General features: G+C 41.3%; 1 protein-coding gene across 9 annotated transcripts in view; it reads left to right on the top strand.

The window, feature by feature from the left end:
* Positions 1-18,007, top strand: part of nav3 (neuron navigator 3) — a 422,744-nt gene that overhangs the window by 379,559 nt on the left and 25,178 nt on the right. For all 9 annotated transcript variants that reach the window (XM_063460845.1, XM_063460848.1, XM_063460842.1 and 6 more), the window contains 8 exons: positions 7,581-7,704; positions 9,952-10,261; positions 10,793-11,519; positions 12,750-13,175; positions 13,893-13,934; positions 16,408-16,565; positions 16,834-17,028; positions 17,426-17,478. In XM_063460845.1, the coding sequence (XP_063316915.1) occupies positions 7,581-7,704; positions 9,952-10,261; positions 10,793-11,519; positions 12,750-13,175; positions 13,893-13,934; positions 16,408-16,565; positions 16,834-17,028; positions 17,426-17,478 (2,035 nt within the window). The remainder of the gene's footprint in view (positions 1-7,580; positions 7,705-9,951; positions 10,262-10,792; positions 11,520-12,749; positions 13,176-13,892; positions 13,935-16,407; positions 16,566-16,833; positions 17,029-17,425; positions 17,479-18,007) is intronic.

The raw sequence follows: 18,007 nt of genomic DNA, 5'->3' as shown, positions 1-18,007 counted from the left end.
CAATTACTGTTTGTGTCCCAAGTTAGGTATCATCAGACTCCAGATTCAATACATAATGTTTTTAACCATCTTATAGGGAAGAAAATCAACAAATAAGATGATATAGTTACGTTTTTAGTCCTTAATTGTGGCAAACCATGTCAAGTCTGTCTCCGCACGATTGGGTGTCAGCGGCTGATTGTTTATTCTGGTGAAACGCAGAGATCAGAGCTGGTCAGATGCAAACCTCAGCTGAGGGGCTTTGGAGGGCTGACACTGTGCTGCCACTGTCTATCAAGTTTTACTGCTGTAATCCCAGGAATACAAAGGATTTTCTGTTCCAGAAGTGCAGAGGATGCTAGGTTTGGTTTGCCAAGTCACCTGTCAGACAGAGCAGAGGCAGACGGTGGCTGTGTGACCCACCGATGCCCTGCTGCTTCTAGGGCTCATTTAAAACATACCTTTTTTCCCTTGCTTTTATTTGCTGTGTGAGTTCAATGTCATTGTAATGAGTACTAGGTGGCATTACTCTTTTGTTGATGCCTTCATTTCCCACAGTACAGCTCAGAAAATAATATTTCTGAAATATCCATGCGTCATTCTCAAAACTAGGTTTGGTGTCAACGTTGGTACAGACGCAGCATCTCCACCTACAGTCAGTCAAAATAGGTGGACTGTCGTTACACAACATACAGTTTGGTCATTTGCAGTAAAACCATACATAGTATATTTTTAACAGCATTATTTTTATAGACAAAGCCTGAAGTCCTGACAGTCAAGCTGCTTCTCCCCTTGATTTCTGAACTTTCTGTGTTTAATAATAAATACAATTAAATCTGAGGGTCCCATATATTTTTCAGGGCACTTTTAAATATTGAGTGAATAGGATCTTTAAAAAAGAAATAGGTTCAGATGTTAGGGTCCCCGCCTGCAAATAATGTCAAAGGTTACATATGCTGAAAATCATAAGAATTACTTTAATCCACATTATAATTTATAATTAAAACCTCACCCTTAAACAGTAAAGATACACAGGTTTCTAAGGTGCTGCTAAGCTTCACGCATACAGAATAATTCATTAACAGCAACATTTTAATGGGATTTCTGGAATGAAATTGAACTTTTGGTATATCTTCATCCATTGTGTGTTTCCTTGTGCTAGCAACCTGACTGCTAGCCTACAGAAAAAAGAAACAGTTCCTGTTACTTGTGCTGGATGGTGAATAAGCTTCCGATGCCTCCCTATTTGGAAGTTGAGTGATATTTACAAACTAAAGAAATATGTTAAATTTATAGTGATGTAATCTGTGCTGCACGGTGCAGAAGTAGAGGGCTGAGAGTAAGACATCTGAGAGACTGGATGCTCACCCATTGTTGATGTAGAGATTAAGATCCCTCACCACCTGCTCTGAATCTGGCAGTAAGTCTGATGTCCCTTTTTTCTCCTCACAGATGGACTCCTCCATTTTATCCAATCAAATCCTCACATGGCTAAATTTATCATCCTGGTACCTAAGCAAACCAGCATCATAGATTATGCACGGAGCTGTTAAATGAGCCTCTAATGTCATCCTACAGAAGAGATGAGGAACAGACTTTGGAGGTCTCCCATGATGCTCTTGATTATTATCAGTGTAATTTGACTGATTATTTGGTCTGGGGTGTTTCCAATGAACTGAGGTGATGTGTTTTAGTTGGTGTGTTTTGTCTAGTGTCAGTCCAAAACCCAAACATTTCTTAAGAGTATGCTATTGTAGTTTATTGCTCACATTTTCTTCAGAAAATACAAAAATGCTGCTGACTTACCGTCACATGACGCACTGTATTTGTTTGTATAGATCTTTAAATCATATTTTAGTGAAGTTACCAGCTTCAGGCCAGTGGAGGAGGAGGAGGCTGGTGGTTGGACCAACTGTGGCTTATGCGGGTTATTTGTTTGCATTTGCCAGCAGCTTGCCATAGACTTGAACAAACCCCTGCTGGGATGTATTAGCCTGCTGTAAACCCCACAGTGCTGAACAGCTAAAGACTTTGTTGTTGTCTTTGACTGCATTGCAGTAGGACGTCTGGACGCATTAACCAGCCAGGCCAGGCACTGCTGTTGTCCTGCTGGCTCACTGCTTAGCAGCAGACATATTTCCAGCCCATCCCTCCAAGGTCACCCTGCTCCTTCCTTTAATTGAGTTGTGTCGAGGTGAATTGGATTCCACAGTCAGTGCTGGGTCTGATTGTTAAGTTTGTTTGCTTATTTTCTGGGACATTTCTTATTTTAAGTAAATGCTGCTTGACTTCTCTTTCCCAACACAGCAACCAGCATCCAGTTCACTTTTACTTATCCCTGATAAAGTACATTTCTGCCATCAGAGACCAATCTTCAGTTAAAATTAAAAGACGAAATGGAATGCTTAGCATTAGCATTGAACGGGAAATCCAAAGAAAATGGCTAAACCCCATGGCTCATTATGTCGGTGATGTCTTGGAAGCTTTTCTAATCAAGTGTTCAGCAAAACAAAACTACGTGAATGGAGGTTCACTGGTGAAAAGAAATAAGCTCTACAGTTTTTCTTTGCCTAAGAATCAAAGAGGGGAGTCGTGAATCTGTCTAATTATATCCCAACGCAGCGCTGCGTGGACAGTCATTGCTGAGCATCTCACGCATTATTCATGAGGTCACTTCCAGTCAGAGGCTTTTACCAAAGACAGAACAAATTCTGCTCTCCAGCAAAGACCTTCCTCTTTGATTTGACTCTATTCTGCATTGTCATCCTCATTTAATTAACCCTTAGTAACCCCCTGCTGACGACATGTCTTCCTGGCACTCCTTGGCTGACAGGCCCATCCTGGTTGGGAGGGGAGACGAAGAGAGAGGAGGGGGAGCTGGCAGTAGCAGTGGGTAAAAGTGGAAGACTGAGTGACTCCTTTGCTCCTCTCTCTCTCTCTTGTTTCCATTTCCTCTCTTGACTCCCAGTCGAGCCACAGCTCCTAGCTTCTCTGCCAGGTGGGGTTTTGCCTCTTGGTAGTGTAGGCGTGGTATTGAACAAAGTAGAACTCTTCTTTGATAAAACAACAGACAGCACCCAACCCATGGGAGGTAAGTTGATGGCAAAGCTGGAAACTGCTCTATACCTAAGCTCTGTTTTGAACCTGTGAACACTGTCTTGTGTGTTTTGAGCGCCGTCATATTGTACAGTTTGTTCTGATAGCTCGGCTCTGTAAGAACTCCATCCGAGGAGAAAATGAGCCTATTGCTTGCAAATCATTTCAAGTCTATGACTTGCATTTCTTAATGTTTTTTTTTTTTTTGAAGTCTTACTGCAGGAGCTCAGTGGCATTAATTTGGATTAGTCTCTATGCAAATGACTGCTTTCCAGTTACATTATTTAAGTGTCTGCATTTGTCCTAAGAGGTATTTACTGTTTCAAAGACAATCCACTCCACTGTTTTAGACTAAATTAAAATGCTGCTTATCAGGTTTGATTATTATCTCTGAATGTTTTTTATTGTTTGGTCGTCTGAGGTGTTGTGTGTTGCACTGTTAATGTGGTGAAGTGGTTCAAAGGAGTGTAAACATCACAAGCCACCAACAGGAGTGTCAATGGACATAGAAACACAAGGGTTGCACAAATAACACTGCAAACAACGTGAAAGTGTTTGGGTTCCTGACAGTGTGTCTAGTAGGTCAAAGGTAATAGCACCACTGTAAGTAAATTCAGTTTGTTTCTATAAGGACTCAGCTGACTGTCAGTCATTCAGCAGCCATTCTGCACTCCTGCGCTGACAAGCAGCTGTTTTTGGACACAATTATCAGTTCAAATAAAGGCTGTCAAACAATGAAAAAAATGGCTTGTAATAGTTGTGTTCATGTCACTTCAATTTCCTGTTTATCCCTGTCATTTAAATGACTGTCTTAGTATTGTTTTTTTCTTTTGACAAATCTTTCTTTTAGCTGAAAACATAACATGAACACACTTAAATGTGTTCAATGTGACAAAAGGAACTGGATTTCTTCTCTTCAGAAGCCACTTACGTGTTTTTCTTTCCTGATTTGTTACATAAGAGGTCCTCTGAGGAAATGTTACATTCTTTCATCTGTACGATACCAATTTAATACTTTTCAGTACTACCGCCTCCAAATATTTATTAAAGTACTCATCAAAATCACATTTATCACCAAGATAAAGTGTAATCCCGAGTGCTAGCCTTTGCTCACGTCGCTAATAGCATTTCTCCTCTGGGCTGTGGAAGGAACAAGACCAGCTGTATTGAATATTGCATGAGATGATGTTTGCATGGTTGAATGGAGCCACTTCAATGCATTCACAGCATGGAGGCACCTTGCGAAAATCAAAGATTTACAGTAGAATCTGCAGTGAAATAAAAACATCAGTCCAGCAGGTAGCTGTCTTTAGCTCATGAGCACTTTTTACTCAAGCTCCTTTTGGGTCAGCAGGTGCCTTGTTAACGTCCTTTTTGTAGATTTTCCATGCTGAGATTTCCCCAGCAGGTCCCGGGGACTTAAAAATGGGTCAAACCTTTTTATAGCACTAGTTACCTTACAGCTCGATACCACTGAATCTGTCCTATACTGACTTATAACAAGTTGCACTATGTAGGGCATTACAGCTGAAGATGTCACAGCATCAGGAGGGAAGTCGCATGTTTTCACACTATGACTTGATTCACACCATCTTCTCATTTTACTGCCTTCCTTTTGAAACAAGGGAGAGAAGCCAGTATCTCCACTCAAGTAGTCTGTTCTGTACATTGTGACTTATTGTTAATTTAAGAAGCTATGACACAGAAGTCCGACCCGCCTGCCTCCTGCTGTTGGGTTACTGAGTTCGTCTGTGCCATTTTTAAGGATACCACTCTCTCCAGTAGGAGATGCTGTGACGTGCAAGTCTGAGAGGAGGAGCTTGGTTAGTCAGAGTTCTGCCAGTTTCAGGGAGTCATCCTGATAAAATATTCAGCCCCTTACAGTCAGCCAGGCTCTAAAGTGGAGGAGGAGAATGTATTGTTGTTTTCTTTTTGTGTTATCAACACTTTATCCCAGGAAGCTCCACAGAGTGTGGATGCTGCTCTGCAGCAGTCCCCAGCCAAATCACACAAACCAAAACCAGCAATCCATTACTGTTCACTGAGCTCAACTAACACTGAAGCTCCAGTAATAGGAGTCTTCTCTGAGCTCTGTGCAGGATATGGGGGAGCTGATCAATACCGGTGCTCAGCTGTTACCTGAATTTGTGCTGAGATATCTGGAACTTATTTTCCTTTGTTTTGTTCAGTATATTTTGTGTGATTAGAATCCCAAAATATCATCCTGTTTATTCCAAGAATTCTCTATTTTTCTCAAAATATAGCACCAACATTAGCAACACTGTCTCACTAAAGAAAGATGCTGCCATTGCTCATTATACTGTTTAACGTAAATTGGTTGAAGATGGATTCTTAAAGAAGTGGATGATAAAGATATTGAACATCTGCATTTTGTAGTTATGCATGCAGCAATAATTCAGTGTGATTCAGAGTTAATTAAGTAAAAAGTCATTCAGTCGTTCCCCGACCGTTCAGAAAAATTCCTCACAAAGATGATTTTCAATATTACATTAGAGAGGCCACCAAAGTATGAAAGGGAAATCTGTTGTTACCAGGGGACCAGTGCAAAATAAGTCTTATTTTGAAGTCAGTGAGCTTTTTCACTGCCATCTGCCTTTGCTTACTTATTATGATGATAGAGTTTCCCACTGCTGTTTCACCATTCCCTCGTTTGTATTTTGTAACTGCTCAGCACTTGATTTATCGAGTCCAGTTAATCTCAGTTTGGAGGAAATTGCTAACAGTGTGTAAACAGAGAAGTTTTAAAAGAAGCTTGAATGATTTTTGGTGTGCAAAACCATCTGTCTTTGATCTCTGCTTATCCTGTCTTAAAAACAGGTCTTCCTCTGAGAATTTAATGTTCAGCTTTTCATATCAATAATTTTAAGTTTAATTAGACATAAAAGACAGCTTTCTGTGTTTCTGCTAACAAAAATGTTTTTTTGGCAGGGGTTTTATTTTGGAGGGCTCCCAAGTTCATTTGGAGGTTTAAGTTAGACTCCATCTGCCCCTGTTGTCTGTCACGCTGAGGAAGGCTGGTCTCACAGGAAGCAGCAGTGTGCGGCGTAACTCCCCCTGTCACTTTTGTAGTTTCTGAGACAAGCTGTGCTGAGCAAAGGGGTAACTTTAAATCAGATCATGAAGGTGACCTGGCAGCCTGTCACCACCAAAATTTTAAATGCATCTTAAAACCAGAACAAACCTGTACAGTTACCCTGGACACTCATCCAGTGAAAGGTAAGCCGCAGTATTAGCTTAAGAGGAAAAGATTAAAGCAAAGCAAGCCAGGCATGTTTCACTGCCATTGATTCGATCAATGGCAATCAAAAGCTCGAGCTTTGTTTGTAAAAGTCTGCCATGTGCAGAAACACACTGAGTGCAATGCTTGGTTTGACTTGTGTTTGATATTAGAAGCTCACTCTCAGTGCTCAACAGCAGCTTCTTTTTTGTTGAATAGCTCCTCTAAAGCTGGAGACACATGACTGAAAAGCTCAGACTGACAGCTGGGATACCATTTATTTTTTGTGCGACAAGCTCCTGCTGTGCTTTATTCCTCCATCTCTGAGACGTTTTTCCAATAATGGCTTTGAGTTGAAGGAAAATGAAATCTCAGAATAACAAATTAGAATGACAGAATAAGAAATTGGCTTTTGATGTTTGCTTTTGTGCTTTTTTATAGAAATATTTCTTTTTACATAGGGCAATTTCTTTTCCAGCCTAAATTTCTAGAAATTTGGATCTCATTACAGATTGTTTCATCTAAAGTTTCCTGCAGACATTATGAGTCAGAGGCCTGGTCAGATTTGGGCTGTGAAGATAAATGTTGCTCATTTGAAATCTGTCAGAAGACCAAATCAATTTTGCATTGCACCAGTGGACAACTGGGTTGCTAGGTGTCTGCTCACCGCTAAATTCATTACAGGTGTCAAGTGAATATACACCACCAATTAATATTTAGTGCCTACACTCAGGCACCGTGTTTTTGTACACCTTGGTTTGGGAAACAGGAGTAGGTTTCTCTCTTTATTATCATGCCTAAAAACACAATTAAAAGGAACAAAAGTCAAGTTATATGCATGTTTTAAGCATAACAGCTCTTATGCTTTTGACTTAACAGCACCATCATTTTCTCTGGGCTTCTTCTGCACATGTCTGCACATCTCCAGCTCTCCTACTATCCCGCCTCTCCTGCTTTCTGGGTTCTCCATTTCCAGAATTTCATTCTTTATGTTTTTAATTCTGATTTTATAATTTTTTTTTTTTTAACAAAAAAAGCTTGCAAACACATTTATTTACATTACATTACAAATGTATTTAGGTTTTTGTGGGGAAAACAAACTGAGAAGTCTCAAAAACTCATGATATCAAATTATACACTAAAGGAACACAGCAGTTTGATGACTGGAAATGATTTGCTATGGTGGATGGTTAAAAGATTCACCTTCATTCTTCTTGTGGCCTCACCATTGTCTTCTTCTTTGTCCATTCTCTCTCTCCTGTCGTAGCTGGGATGACAGCAGCTCAGTGAGCAGCGGCCTAAGTGACACACTGGACAACATCAGTACTGATGATCTGAACACACCTGCATACTCCTGTGTCAGCTCATCGCGCAAAAGCAAAGGAGCGCAGGTGAGCACATAAAAAATAACCATTCGATAGCCTCAAATAGGCTCACAGCTGGGATAGCCACACGTTGTCTGTGGCTCGTCATCATCTATGACTTTTTTAGGCTTCTGTTCCATGTCTCTGCCTCTATAGGTTCAGGCAAAATTACTCATTTGTTAATTAGACAGATTACCGTAACTTCTGGTGCAGATGTTAATGTTTACATTAGTACCACCATATGTCATAATGCCTCATTTTCATTTATTTATGTGGCAAAAATATTATAAGTTGCTACATATAGTAGGACTTGAATGTTTAGTATTAATGGTCACAGGTCAGGATGAATTTGATTAATGTTATGTCTGCTAAGCATCAAAGTTATTATACAGTTTCACATTAAACTATTTATTTTAGCTTTACCCATTTATTTTCATATAACTGTAATTTCAGTTTGTTTGACTCTTTTCAGTTTAGTTTTGATTGTTTCCTTGGTCAGTTTTTATTATTTTCATTGTTAGTTTTCGTTTCTTTGATGATATTAGATATTTGTCTAATATCTAGTTATTAGAATGAAAGCACTGCCGTGAGCGGTGTGGTGGTTAGCACTATTGCCTAGGTCCTGGGTCTGAATCCACCATCTGGTTGGGACCTTTCTGTGTGGAGTTTGCCTGTTCTCCCCGTGTGTGCGTGGGTTCTCTGACTTCGTCCCACAGTCCACAGACATGAAGTTAATGGAGTTTAGGTTAATTGGTGATTCTAAATTGGCCATAGGTGTGAATGTGAGCGTGAATGCTTGCCTGTCTCTCTGTGTTAGCCCACACAGGGTGTACCCTGCTTCTTACCCTATGGCAGCTGGGATAGGCTCCAGCCCCCCCTCAACCCCCATGACCATGAATTGGATAAGCAGGAAAAAATTAGATGGATGGATGCACTCAAAGTCATCTACACTCCCATAATCTCATGAAATATATGCGCTAATACCTCTTCATGTGTTTTAGTTAAATGTAATAAATGATAAGCATATTACCATTGTGACCATGGTGTTATTGTAGGATTAGTGTTTAGTTCAAAGCCGCACTCACAGAGCATGTAGCATCAAGTCTCAGTCATGATACCTATAGAGCAATTAGCAGCTGTGAGTAACCAGTGTTAGTTGCACAGTAATTATCTCCCAAACTAAAACACATTTCCTGCCGTAACCAACTTGAAAATCACGACTTTGCATGTCTTGTCACATCTTGTTATTTAAACTTTCACATTTCTTTCAACTTTGTGTTATGTCTCGATCAAGGCACACACCAACAATTTTACACGCGTACTTGACTTGCTTTGTTACCGTTGGGATAATCTCCCATTATAAACTGGCGGTGGAGTGTGTGAAAGAAGCAGGCATGGAGGGTTCCATTTTTTGTGGTGTTGCATTGCATTGGGGCAATGTGGGATTGGGGATTTATGGTGATTTGACATTTCCTTTGATAATATTGCAACAATAGCACCAAATCACAGCAGTATGCATACTTGCTATAGTGAGAGCAGGACCGTATAGTTTTATAGTTTGAACAGTTCTCAATTTCTTAATTTGATTTCTATATTTGTGCTCAAGGAATTAACTGTGGACAGAGGGCCGGTGCTCGGTTCTCCTCAGAGACTTTCACCGTATTCTGCCAAGTATTCTTGGCCCCTCATGAAATACCTAACAGACTGGGCTCTTAAGAGACTCTACTGTTGCTAGGGAGACTGACCATCTGTTCCAGTAGGCTAGCTGTCACTGCTATGTGTTTGAGTTTGTGTGGGTGCGTTCATATGCGCCTCAAAAGCAGAGATCTGGATGTGGGAGATTCCAAAGATAGCTAACACTTCACATGCAGACTTAAACCACACTGCTCAGCTTGTGCAGAGACTTACTTCTTTTTGCTGGCTCTTTGCTGACTGTATTGCAGCTTTAGTGTGTCACCTTTCAATAGTTTAAATATTGCATATAATTTTCAAAGCATTATGACTTATTTGATTTCTTCCATTTAAGGCAGGGTTGACATACCAAGATATAAAACTTGCTTGCAATCATTACCTGTCACTGCATTTTTTTTTAATTTTTTTTTTTTTGCATTCTTTATAAATATTGTTAAGGAACTGCAGTGATGATCAGGTAATGCTTTTAAGACTTACTGGTATAAACTGCAGCCCAGAAGCATTACAGTTTTGTTACTGAATTCTCCCATCTATTTATCAGTTCGTGTGCACTCCCTGATTCTCTGTATGACAACCCCACAGTCCCAGAAAGGAAGCAGATCCAAGCATGTGGAGCAGGAGGTGAGCAGCAGTTGGGCTGGAGCTGAAGACCTGAAGAAGGTAGAGGAGGAGCTGGACGCAAGCATGGATCCTAGCAGTGGCTCTTCCCGCTGGAAGCCCTCCTCATCTTCCCCATCCTCCCAAACCCAGGGCCAGTATGAGGACGCCAGTCAGAAGGCAGCTGCGCTGGCCCAGATGTCCCAAACAGGCTCATGGAGGAGGGGTATGACAGCCCAGGTGGGCATTACACCACCCAGAACCAAGGGGACGTCCGCTGCCCTGAAAACACCAGGTAGGAGAAGAAGCCTGCCATCTTCGTCTAGAAGTGATTTTGAAAGTAGAGCAATTATACAAAGCGATTATTAGACTGGGACAAAATTAAAATGTGACTTTTTGAATAAAGGAGACTCCATTTAAAAAAAACCTAATCTACAACATATATTGACCGAGTATTACTGGTATTAATATTAGAATATTAAAAATGATTGTGTATCTAGGTGATTTTCTAGTGGATGTTTTTCACATCAGACATCAGAAAGTGATCTTTATAGAAAGAGCAAAAATGACTTTATTGGGCTTACGTGATGCTGAAGAAGAAGTTGTAATAATAATGTTTATTTAAGATGAACATGACTGAATCTTAAATGTTTACTAAGCACAGCAAGTTGTGCTTCAGATAACTTGGTTGGTTGTAGCATGAGCAACGATTGCTGTGATTCTGGCTGTGGGCACCAATATATTGATTCTATGGCACCAAAGGGTAAACTCCGAGTACGGATGATGTGATGATTGCTGATATTTTTGGATTTGTGTAATTTGACAGGCAAAACCGATGATGCAAAAGCCTCAGAGAAGGGTAAGGTGCCTTCCAAGAGCTCATCTGGCATCCAGCGCTCACCCTCAGATGCTGGCAGGAGTAGTGGGGACGAAGGCAAGAAACCCCCATCTGGCATCACACGCCCACCCACCACAGGCTCATTTGGTTACAAGAAGATCCAGGGTGCCACTGGCACCCTAATTACCCCCAGTGGTGCGACACTCGCCAGTGGCTCAGCCACCCTGGGCAAGGCACCCAAATCTTCAGCTGCCATCAGCAAAGGTGCAAGCATCAGTGGTGTGCGGAAGACCAGTCTGGATGGCTCACAGCCCCAGGATGATGGCATCCTGCTCAGCTGCAGTGGCTCGAAAGTGACCCTGCAGTACCGCTCCTTACCGAGGCCAGCTAAATCCTCCAGTGGGGTGGCCACAGGGCGCAGCGGGCATCGCTCCAGCTCTAGCAGCATTGACTCAAATGTCAGTGGCAAGTCAGCTGGTGGGGCAACAACGCAAACAGGCGCTAAACGCAGGGATGGAAAAGTGGGCTCAGAACGCTCTAGTCCCATCACCATCAACCAGACAGATAAGGAGAAAGTGGCGGTGTCAGATCAGGACCCAGCAGCAGGACTATCCACCTCCCCAAAGTCTAGCCCCACCTCCACCTCAACAGGCCAGTCAGGCCTCAGGCAACCAGGCTCCAAGTACCCCGATATCGCTTCTCCAACCTTTCGCAGGTCTGATACACCATACACACACACTGCACTCATTCTGTCTTTGTCCCTGACTTTGTGTTTCTGTGTGAATCCAGCATTTCATCACATTTCTTTTTCAATTCCCTGATTGTTAGTTAAAAGCAGCATCTTTTACAGCAAGGACATTTGGGGCAGTTTTTTTGAAAGACTGAATCTTTTCACCATATCTTCTCCAGAATTTAGGCGAGTTTAATCCATTATGATACGTGGTGTTTAGTAACGCTTTTCCACTGCAGGTTATTCCCCAGGTTTCTATAACGGAGAGAAAAGATATCCATAATGTCAAAGTTTCACTTAAAATATATGCCATCTCTATCAATTTTAGATATGTTTGGATGTGCAAGATGAATATCAGACACTTAATAAATCATATTAGATTGCCTCCGTGGAAATATTGATTGAGTCAGTAGACTTGGCTGCATAGCTAAGGGGTGCCATAACATAGATTGCTCCCTGGTGTAGCTGATAAGTCACTGCAAATGCAACACATCTTTACCCTGAAGATGAGGGTCTGATGGCTTTTCATTCAGCAAATTCAGCCCAGCAGTGTTTATCAGAACAGACAAGAGACAGGACTTTCTCTGCACACCAGTCCCTCACTCATTAGAAGCATGCATTCGGCAGGCGCGTCCAAACATCCGTCCCATCCAATCTGTCAAGCCAACACGCTTCATCTGCATGTCATAGCTTTTTTTCTTCCCCCCCAGAGTGTGTCACCTATATATTGTGTGATTGCGGTGACAGAGTGGGACAGGCACAAGCAGAGTAGCAGGCTGTCTGAGCATATGCAGAAGGCAAACAGGGTTGAGTGGCCTAACGGATTAGGTTATTTAAAGTCACAGGGTTGAAACGGCGAAGCTGTGAAAGCAGATGTGTCAGTGTAAATCACTGAGAGTTCACATCTAGGCGAGGTCGAGTTCGCTGCCAGGGAGAAATGTATTGTAAAATGTGCTTAATATTTTTTATCTGTTATATGTCTGTTATACAGCAAAGCAAGGGGATGTTTATGGAAGCTGCTTTCCACTATCCTAAAATGGGTTTCTTGTGACCATTGTAGTAGTTTTCTTTGTAATGTTTGACCAGTGAGATCACTGCACTTGTCACACCCAAAGTATACCAGAGTCCTTAAATTTTCCAGTAAGGATCTTGCAGATGCTCATCACTTGTCTTTTGAGCATTTCTAAATGATTGCACCCACCTCTCTGCCCTCAGATTGTTTGGTACCAAAGCTAGCAGCAAGGCCAGCTCTCCTGGCACGCCCGACTCTGGCAAGTGCCCCTCAATACTGGGCAGCCCGCACGGCACACTGGCGAGACAAGCCAGTCTGGACTCGCCTTCCTCTGGCACTGGGAGCCTGGGCAGCGCTGGCGGCCTGAGCGGTGGCAGCAGCCCTCTGTATGGTAAAACCCCAGACCTGTGCACCGACTCCCCGGCCTCCAGCCCAGCCTCTGGCCTCTCCCTGCCCTCCAACGCTCGGCCCTGGCCTGCCTGTAGCTCATCTGCTGGCAGCAAGGACACACTGAGCTGCCAAAGCATGACCAGTCTGCACACCAGCTCTGAGTCCATTGATATGCCGCTGGGCCACCATGGGCCCAAGGTTACACGAACCGGCAGTGTCAAGTCCACCCTGTCTGAGGGGTGAGTAACAGGGAATACGATTGGGAAGAATCGTATTCATTGTTTCATTTGAGAACAGAGACAAAACGTTTATCTCCCTATCCTAAGATGTAGACATACAATACAGATGAATAACAGAAAGAAATCATTCATTCACAAAACAGTTTGGTTCAATTTAAGTTTCTTTTTCTGGCATGGTTTTGATACTATAGAAAAAAATTAAATAATACCTCCTCTACTCCTAAATTTCACATATCTGCACAAAACAGTTCAATCAGTAGTTATTGTATCAAAGTGCTATAAGGATAGCAATTAGCATTAAAGACATTTAACAGTCCTGATAGTTTCACAGTCCAAAGCCATGACAGAAAAAAATACCACAGTAGATCATTTCTGACACCCATTCCTACGTGTAGCCTCTATAAAGGCCTTTCCATTTTTTTGTCCAAACACTTTGCATGAATTACATCATAGAGCATAGAAGCAGCAAACACATTTATTTTCCCTCACTAGTTCAGCTGTCTCAAAAATGAAACAATCTCAATTCTGCCTGTTTTATCTACGTAGTCTTTTGCACTGAAGTGCATTAGTAATGTCTTAATGGATTTTCCATTGTGTGCATCTTTGTGTATGTCAAAAGTCAAGTTTGTAAAATGTGACCAGTTCTTTTTCTTGTGTATCACAAAACAAATGTTTACAGGTGTTCATCTAATTTGCTCATCCTCTGTGTTTTAACAGCATGCCACTTGACAGAAACACACTTCCCAAAAAGGGACTGAGGTACAACACATTTGCAGCCACATTCCATTTTCAACTTTTCCTCTTTCACTCAGCCATGTAGATCATACGCATACATGCATCTGCATTCTAATGTCAGGCTTTCCATGTTGCTTTTCATATGTCATTATTTGCACAATCCATAGCGGTGATTCCCAGGTAAAAGTCATCAATAAACAGTAAAATATTTACTTTAAAGCAGGGGAGTCCAACTCCAGGCCTCAAAGGCAGTGGCAGCTGATTTAAATGGCTAAATGACCTAAATGGCTAAATGGTGATGAACTAATCATTTGATTCAGGTGTGTTGACCCAGGGTGATATCTAAAACCTGCAGGACATCGACCCTTGAGGCCTGGAGTTGGACACCCCTGCTTTAAATTATTAGATAAATGAATCGATAAAAATAATTAACTAGTTTATCAACCTGCCTCCATCAGTTCATGTTCAGAATTATGTATAATTAGACTGAGGTGATAATGATAAAGTACACAGGTTTGATAAGGATGTGGGTCAATAAAAAACTACTGCTCAATAAAAACTTTTTGAAGATTAAATAAAAACTGAGAGTCAATATAAAAAAAATGAGCGTAAACATTTATGACCATCTGTTTACATCCTAAGTATGCTTAATAGCTCTTTTATGAACTGCAGATTTACAGTGTGTGACTCCTTTAGTGATACAAGCAGATTGGTTCTGATTATATTAGCACTTAAGTCAAGCACTGATCAAAGGCTATTGATAAAAAGCAAACATCGCCACCATAATCTCACCTAAATGGATGGTTAATTCCCTTGAGACACTAATAAAGCGTGACCTGCTTTATCATCCATAATTTACAAATGAATATCCTGTTGTGTTTATTAAGACTTTAAACTACAGAGCCTAACTCACCAGGAAAATGTTTATTGAGGTCACAAGCATTGTTTTCCCACAGTCTCGTTTTCATCTTGAGGAGTCAACCCCCGCTGCTTAGGAATAATGTCGTTTGAAAACCTCCTTTTTTAGCCCCATATAGGGAACTCATATTTGAGTCTAGCTATGGATTTTTTCTCTTTCAATTTTTAGAGTTTTTTCTCTTTTTGTTTATCATGCAATTATGTAACAAACTCTGGAGCTCAAATTAGATTTTGACTTCTTTGAATTGAGGCAAAAAAAAAAAATCTCTAACATACTATGAATGCTATCTGGGATGATGAGGGAGCAGTGTGTTTTTCCATCTGTCTGCTTGTCTGCTTCTCTGTGCTCGTCCTAATCCTACACTCATCTCATGCAAAGTTAGAAATGTGGCAAGCGCAGCCACTGAGTTCTTTCTCGGCTTCCGAAAATGGCTTAAACTTTCCGATAACATTTGCTCTGTTAGCTGAGGCGAGTGTAGAATGAATGTTTTGAATTTAGCTGTAACCGAGTGGACGGAAACTGAAGCACCATGACCTATTCATCACAGTGGCACAACTGATACAGGGAACAGCCTTTCCAGCCAATTATAGAGTACTGCTGGAGAGGTGTCGGATGGGGCATGCTGGGTGTTCTTTCATTTTTCGAGCATTTGACGCTCGTGCTATATGGAGCCTAAAACCATCTGATCTCGTACGACGCGTTTGCCTTTTTGAACTGATGCTCAGTGCGGTCTGCAGTGTTCACTTTAACGTTTTTATTGGCAATGGCAATCTGTTTTCATCTTAAACATGCCAAATAGCTCTTTTATAAACTGTAGACTTTCTACATGGGGAGCTTAGATTAATAGATTTGCCTCCTTTAGTCATACGCTGTAAATAAGCGGATTGGTTGTGATTATATTAGCACTAAGTATACCGACTCAAACACTGACCCTTGGATATTTCAGTCTGTTCCATTTCAACTCCAGCTGCAGTCTGACAGCACTCAGTGCAATCTTAGACGCCCAATTGCTGCTGGAGAGAATAGCGAGCACAGACGCAGGACTAGAGCAGGGTCAGATGTGACAAGCGTAGTAATGGGGGCGTTGGAAGGAAGAAGCCGCTGAAAAGAGATGAGTGCAAACTCAATTATCATCCTCAGAGGATTAAATATGGCCGATTGTCATGTGTGCGATAAGGGGGGCTTCTGCTGCTGAATTACTTTAGAGTTTGGGAGAGAGGAGATGAACAGCAGAGTCTGTGTGTTTGGCAGCTTTAAGCCTGAGTAGTGTGTCTATGTATAAAGACTGTATAGTGTGTGTGTGTGTGTGTGTGTGTGTGTGTGTGTGTGTGTGTGTGTGTGTGTGTGTGTGTGTGTGTGTGTGTGTGTGTGTGAATATATATAGTTATTATACATAAATGACTACGTGTGTGTAGCTGCATGCACATCCACTTCTGTGTGGTATGGTTTTTAATATTTTTATGCCATCTGCTCACATCCTTCTACTGTGTAGCTTCATTAGTTTACACGTCTTCATTACTTGAACTTTTAAAACCATCTGTCTTGCCTTGAGTTTAAAGTGTGTTTTGTGGATTTCAGATACCCTACCTCCTCCAGGCAGACATCTCATGAAGAAGGGAAGGAGTGGTTGAGGTCCCATTCAACAGGAGGCCTTCAGGATACTGGCAGCCAGTCCCCTCTGTCTCCTCCTGGAGCCTCTTGCACCACCACAGGAAAATACCACTACTCCAACCTCTGTGAGTCAAAAGGAATAAACCTATTGTGCCTAAAATGTGTATATCGTATCAACAAAGGTTATGATAGACATATGAGCACAAAAAGAATCCTTGTGATATGATCTGTAATTAATTAAAGCATTCTTCAGTGCATAAATAAATAATATCTGAGGTGATTATTATTTAACAACTTGTTATAAGTAGGTTTTTAGTACCTGCATGAATGATTGATGACTGAAACGCACGTGAAAATATAACATGGTAGATGTATGTGTTTTGCTCTGCGCAGTGAGCCCTACCAACATCAGTCAGTATAACCTGCCACCAGGCAGCAGCAGCATGAGCCGCTCCAACAGTATCCCCACCCAGGACTCCTTTGACCTGTATGGAGAGGGTCACCCACTGGGTGGCAGCGCAACCTCTCTGGAGGAACGACCACGTGCCATCAGCCGCTCTGGGTCCTTCAGAGACAGCACTGATGAAGGTGAGACACACACTCATTCTCGACGGACTGTCCAGAACAAACCCAATTCCTCACAAAGAAGCCTAAACAGTGAAAACAGTTTTTACTGTCACTTTCAACAAAGCAAAGTCCCACCAGCTATCAAGTGCTTTGATACCAGCATTGCTGATAGGTCTCTGTTCTGGTCAGGTCAGCATTTTAAATTGGGTTTTTTTTAGTCCCACAAGTGATTGCAATTTTTCACTTTACATATTCTGAATAAGTAAGCATAAGAGCTGCTGACCAATCAGCCAAATAATTTGTAATAATGTAAGTATTGCAAACTGAGTCACAAGGTGAAGACAGTTAAAGGACAAATATCCATGTTTTACCTTAAAAGTCTTTGTTTACTCATGTGCACCGTCTCTGTGTCTTACAGTCCATGGCTCCTCACTGTCTTTGGTTTCCAGCACGTCGTCACTGTATTCTGCGGTAAGTATCTAAGAAGTGTGACAGAAATCCCTACTGAGAAAAAACCCCTAACCATTACAATATATCTGAGATTTCGCTTCTATTATTTTTTTCTGTAGTAATGGCATTCCATACAAACATGTCAATTTCTATATTGTAATATAAATAATTACTTAGAATCACTGTGTTCCCCTTTTGTTAAGGATTTTCAGAAAAAGGAATTGACTGTAACTATTTGCAAATATTTACTGAGGGGTAACACTGGCAGCCGCCAGTATTTAAAACAAGATTGATCTTCAGACTGTTTCAAACATTTTTTCTGTTGAGCTCCAAACTTCAAATACATACAAAATAAAAATAAAACTGAAATCATCTTTACTTTTTAATTTGAAGAGTGAACATCTTTTCCGTCCTGTCCTATCAGTGATGTTATGTAGCATTCAGTCTTTCCCTTTTCCTCTCTATTTTTGTAGAAGACAAAAGTAAGTTTCTGTGACAGCATTTGTCTGAAGTAACAAATTCTTGACAATTTAGATTCTGCAGTAATAGC

The sequence above is a fragment of the Pelmatolapia mariae genome, linkage group LG17 (assembly GCF_036321145.2).
Source record: "Pelmatolapia mariae isolate MD_Pm_ZW linkage group LG17, Pm_UMD_F_2, whole genome shotgun sequence".
In the NCBI taxonomy this organism is placed as follows: domain Eukaryota; kingdom Metazoa; phylum Chordata; class Actinopteri; order Cichliformes; family Cichlidae; genus Pelmatolapia; species Pelmatolapia mariae.
This window is presented reverse-complemented; position numbering and strand designations above follow the sequence as displayed.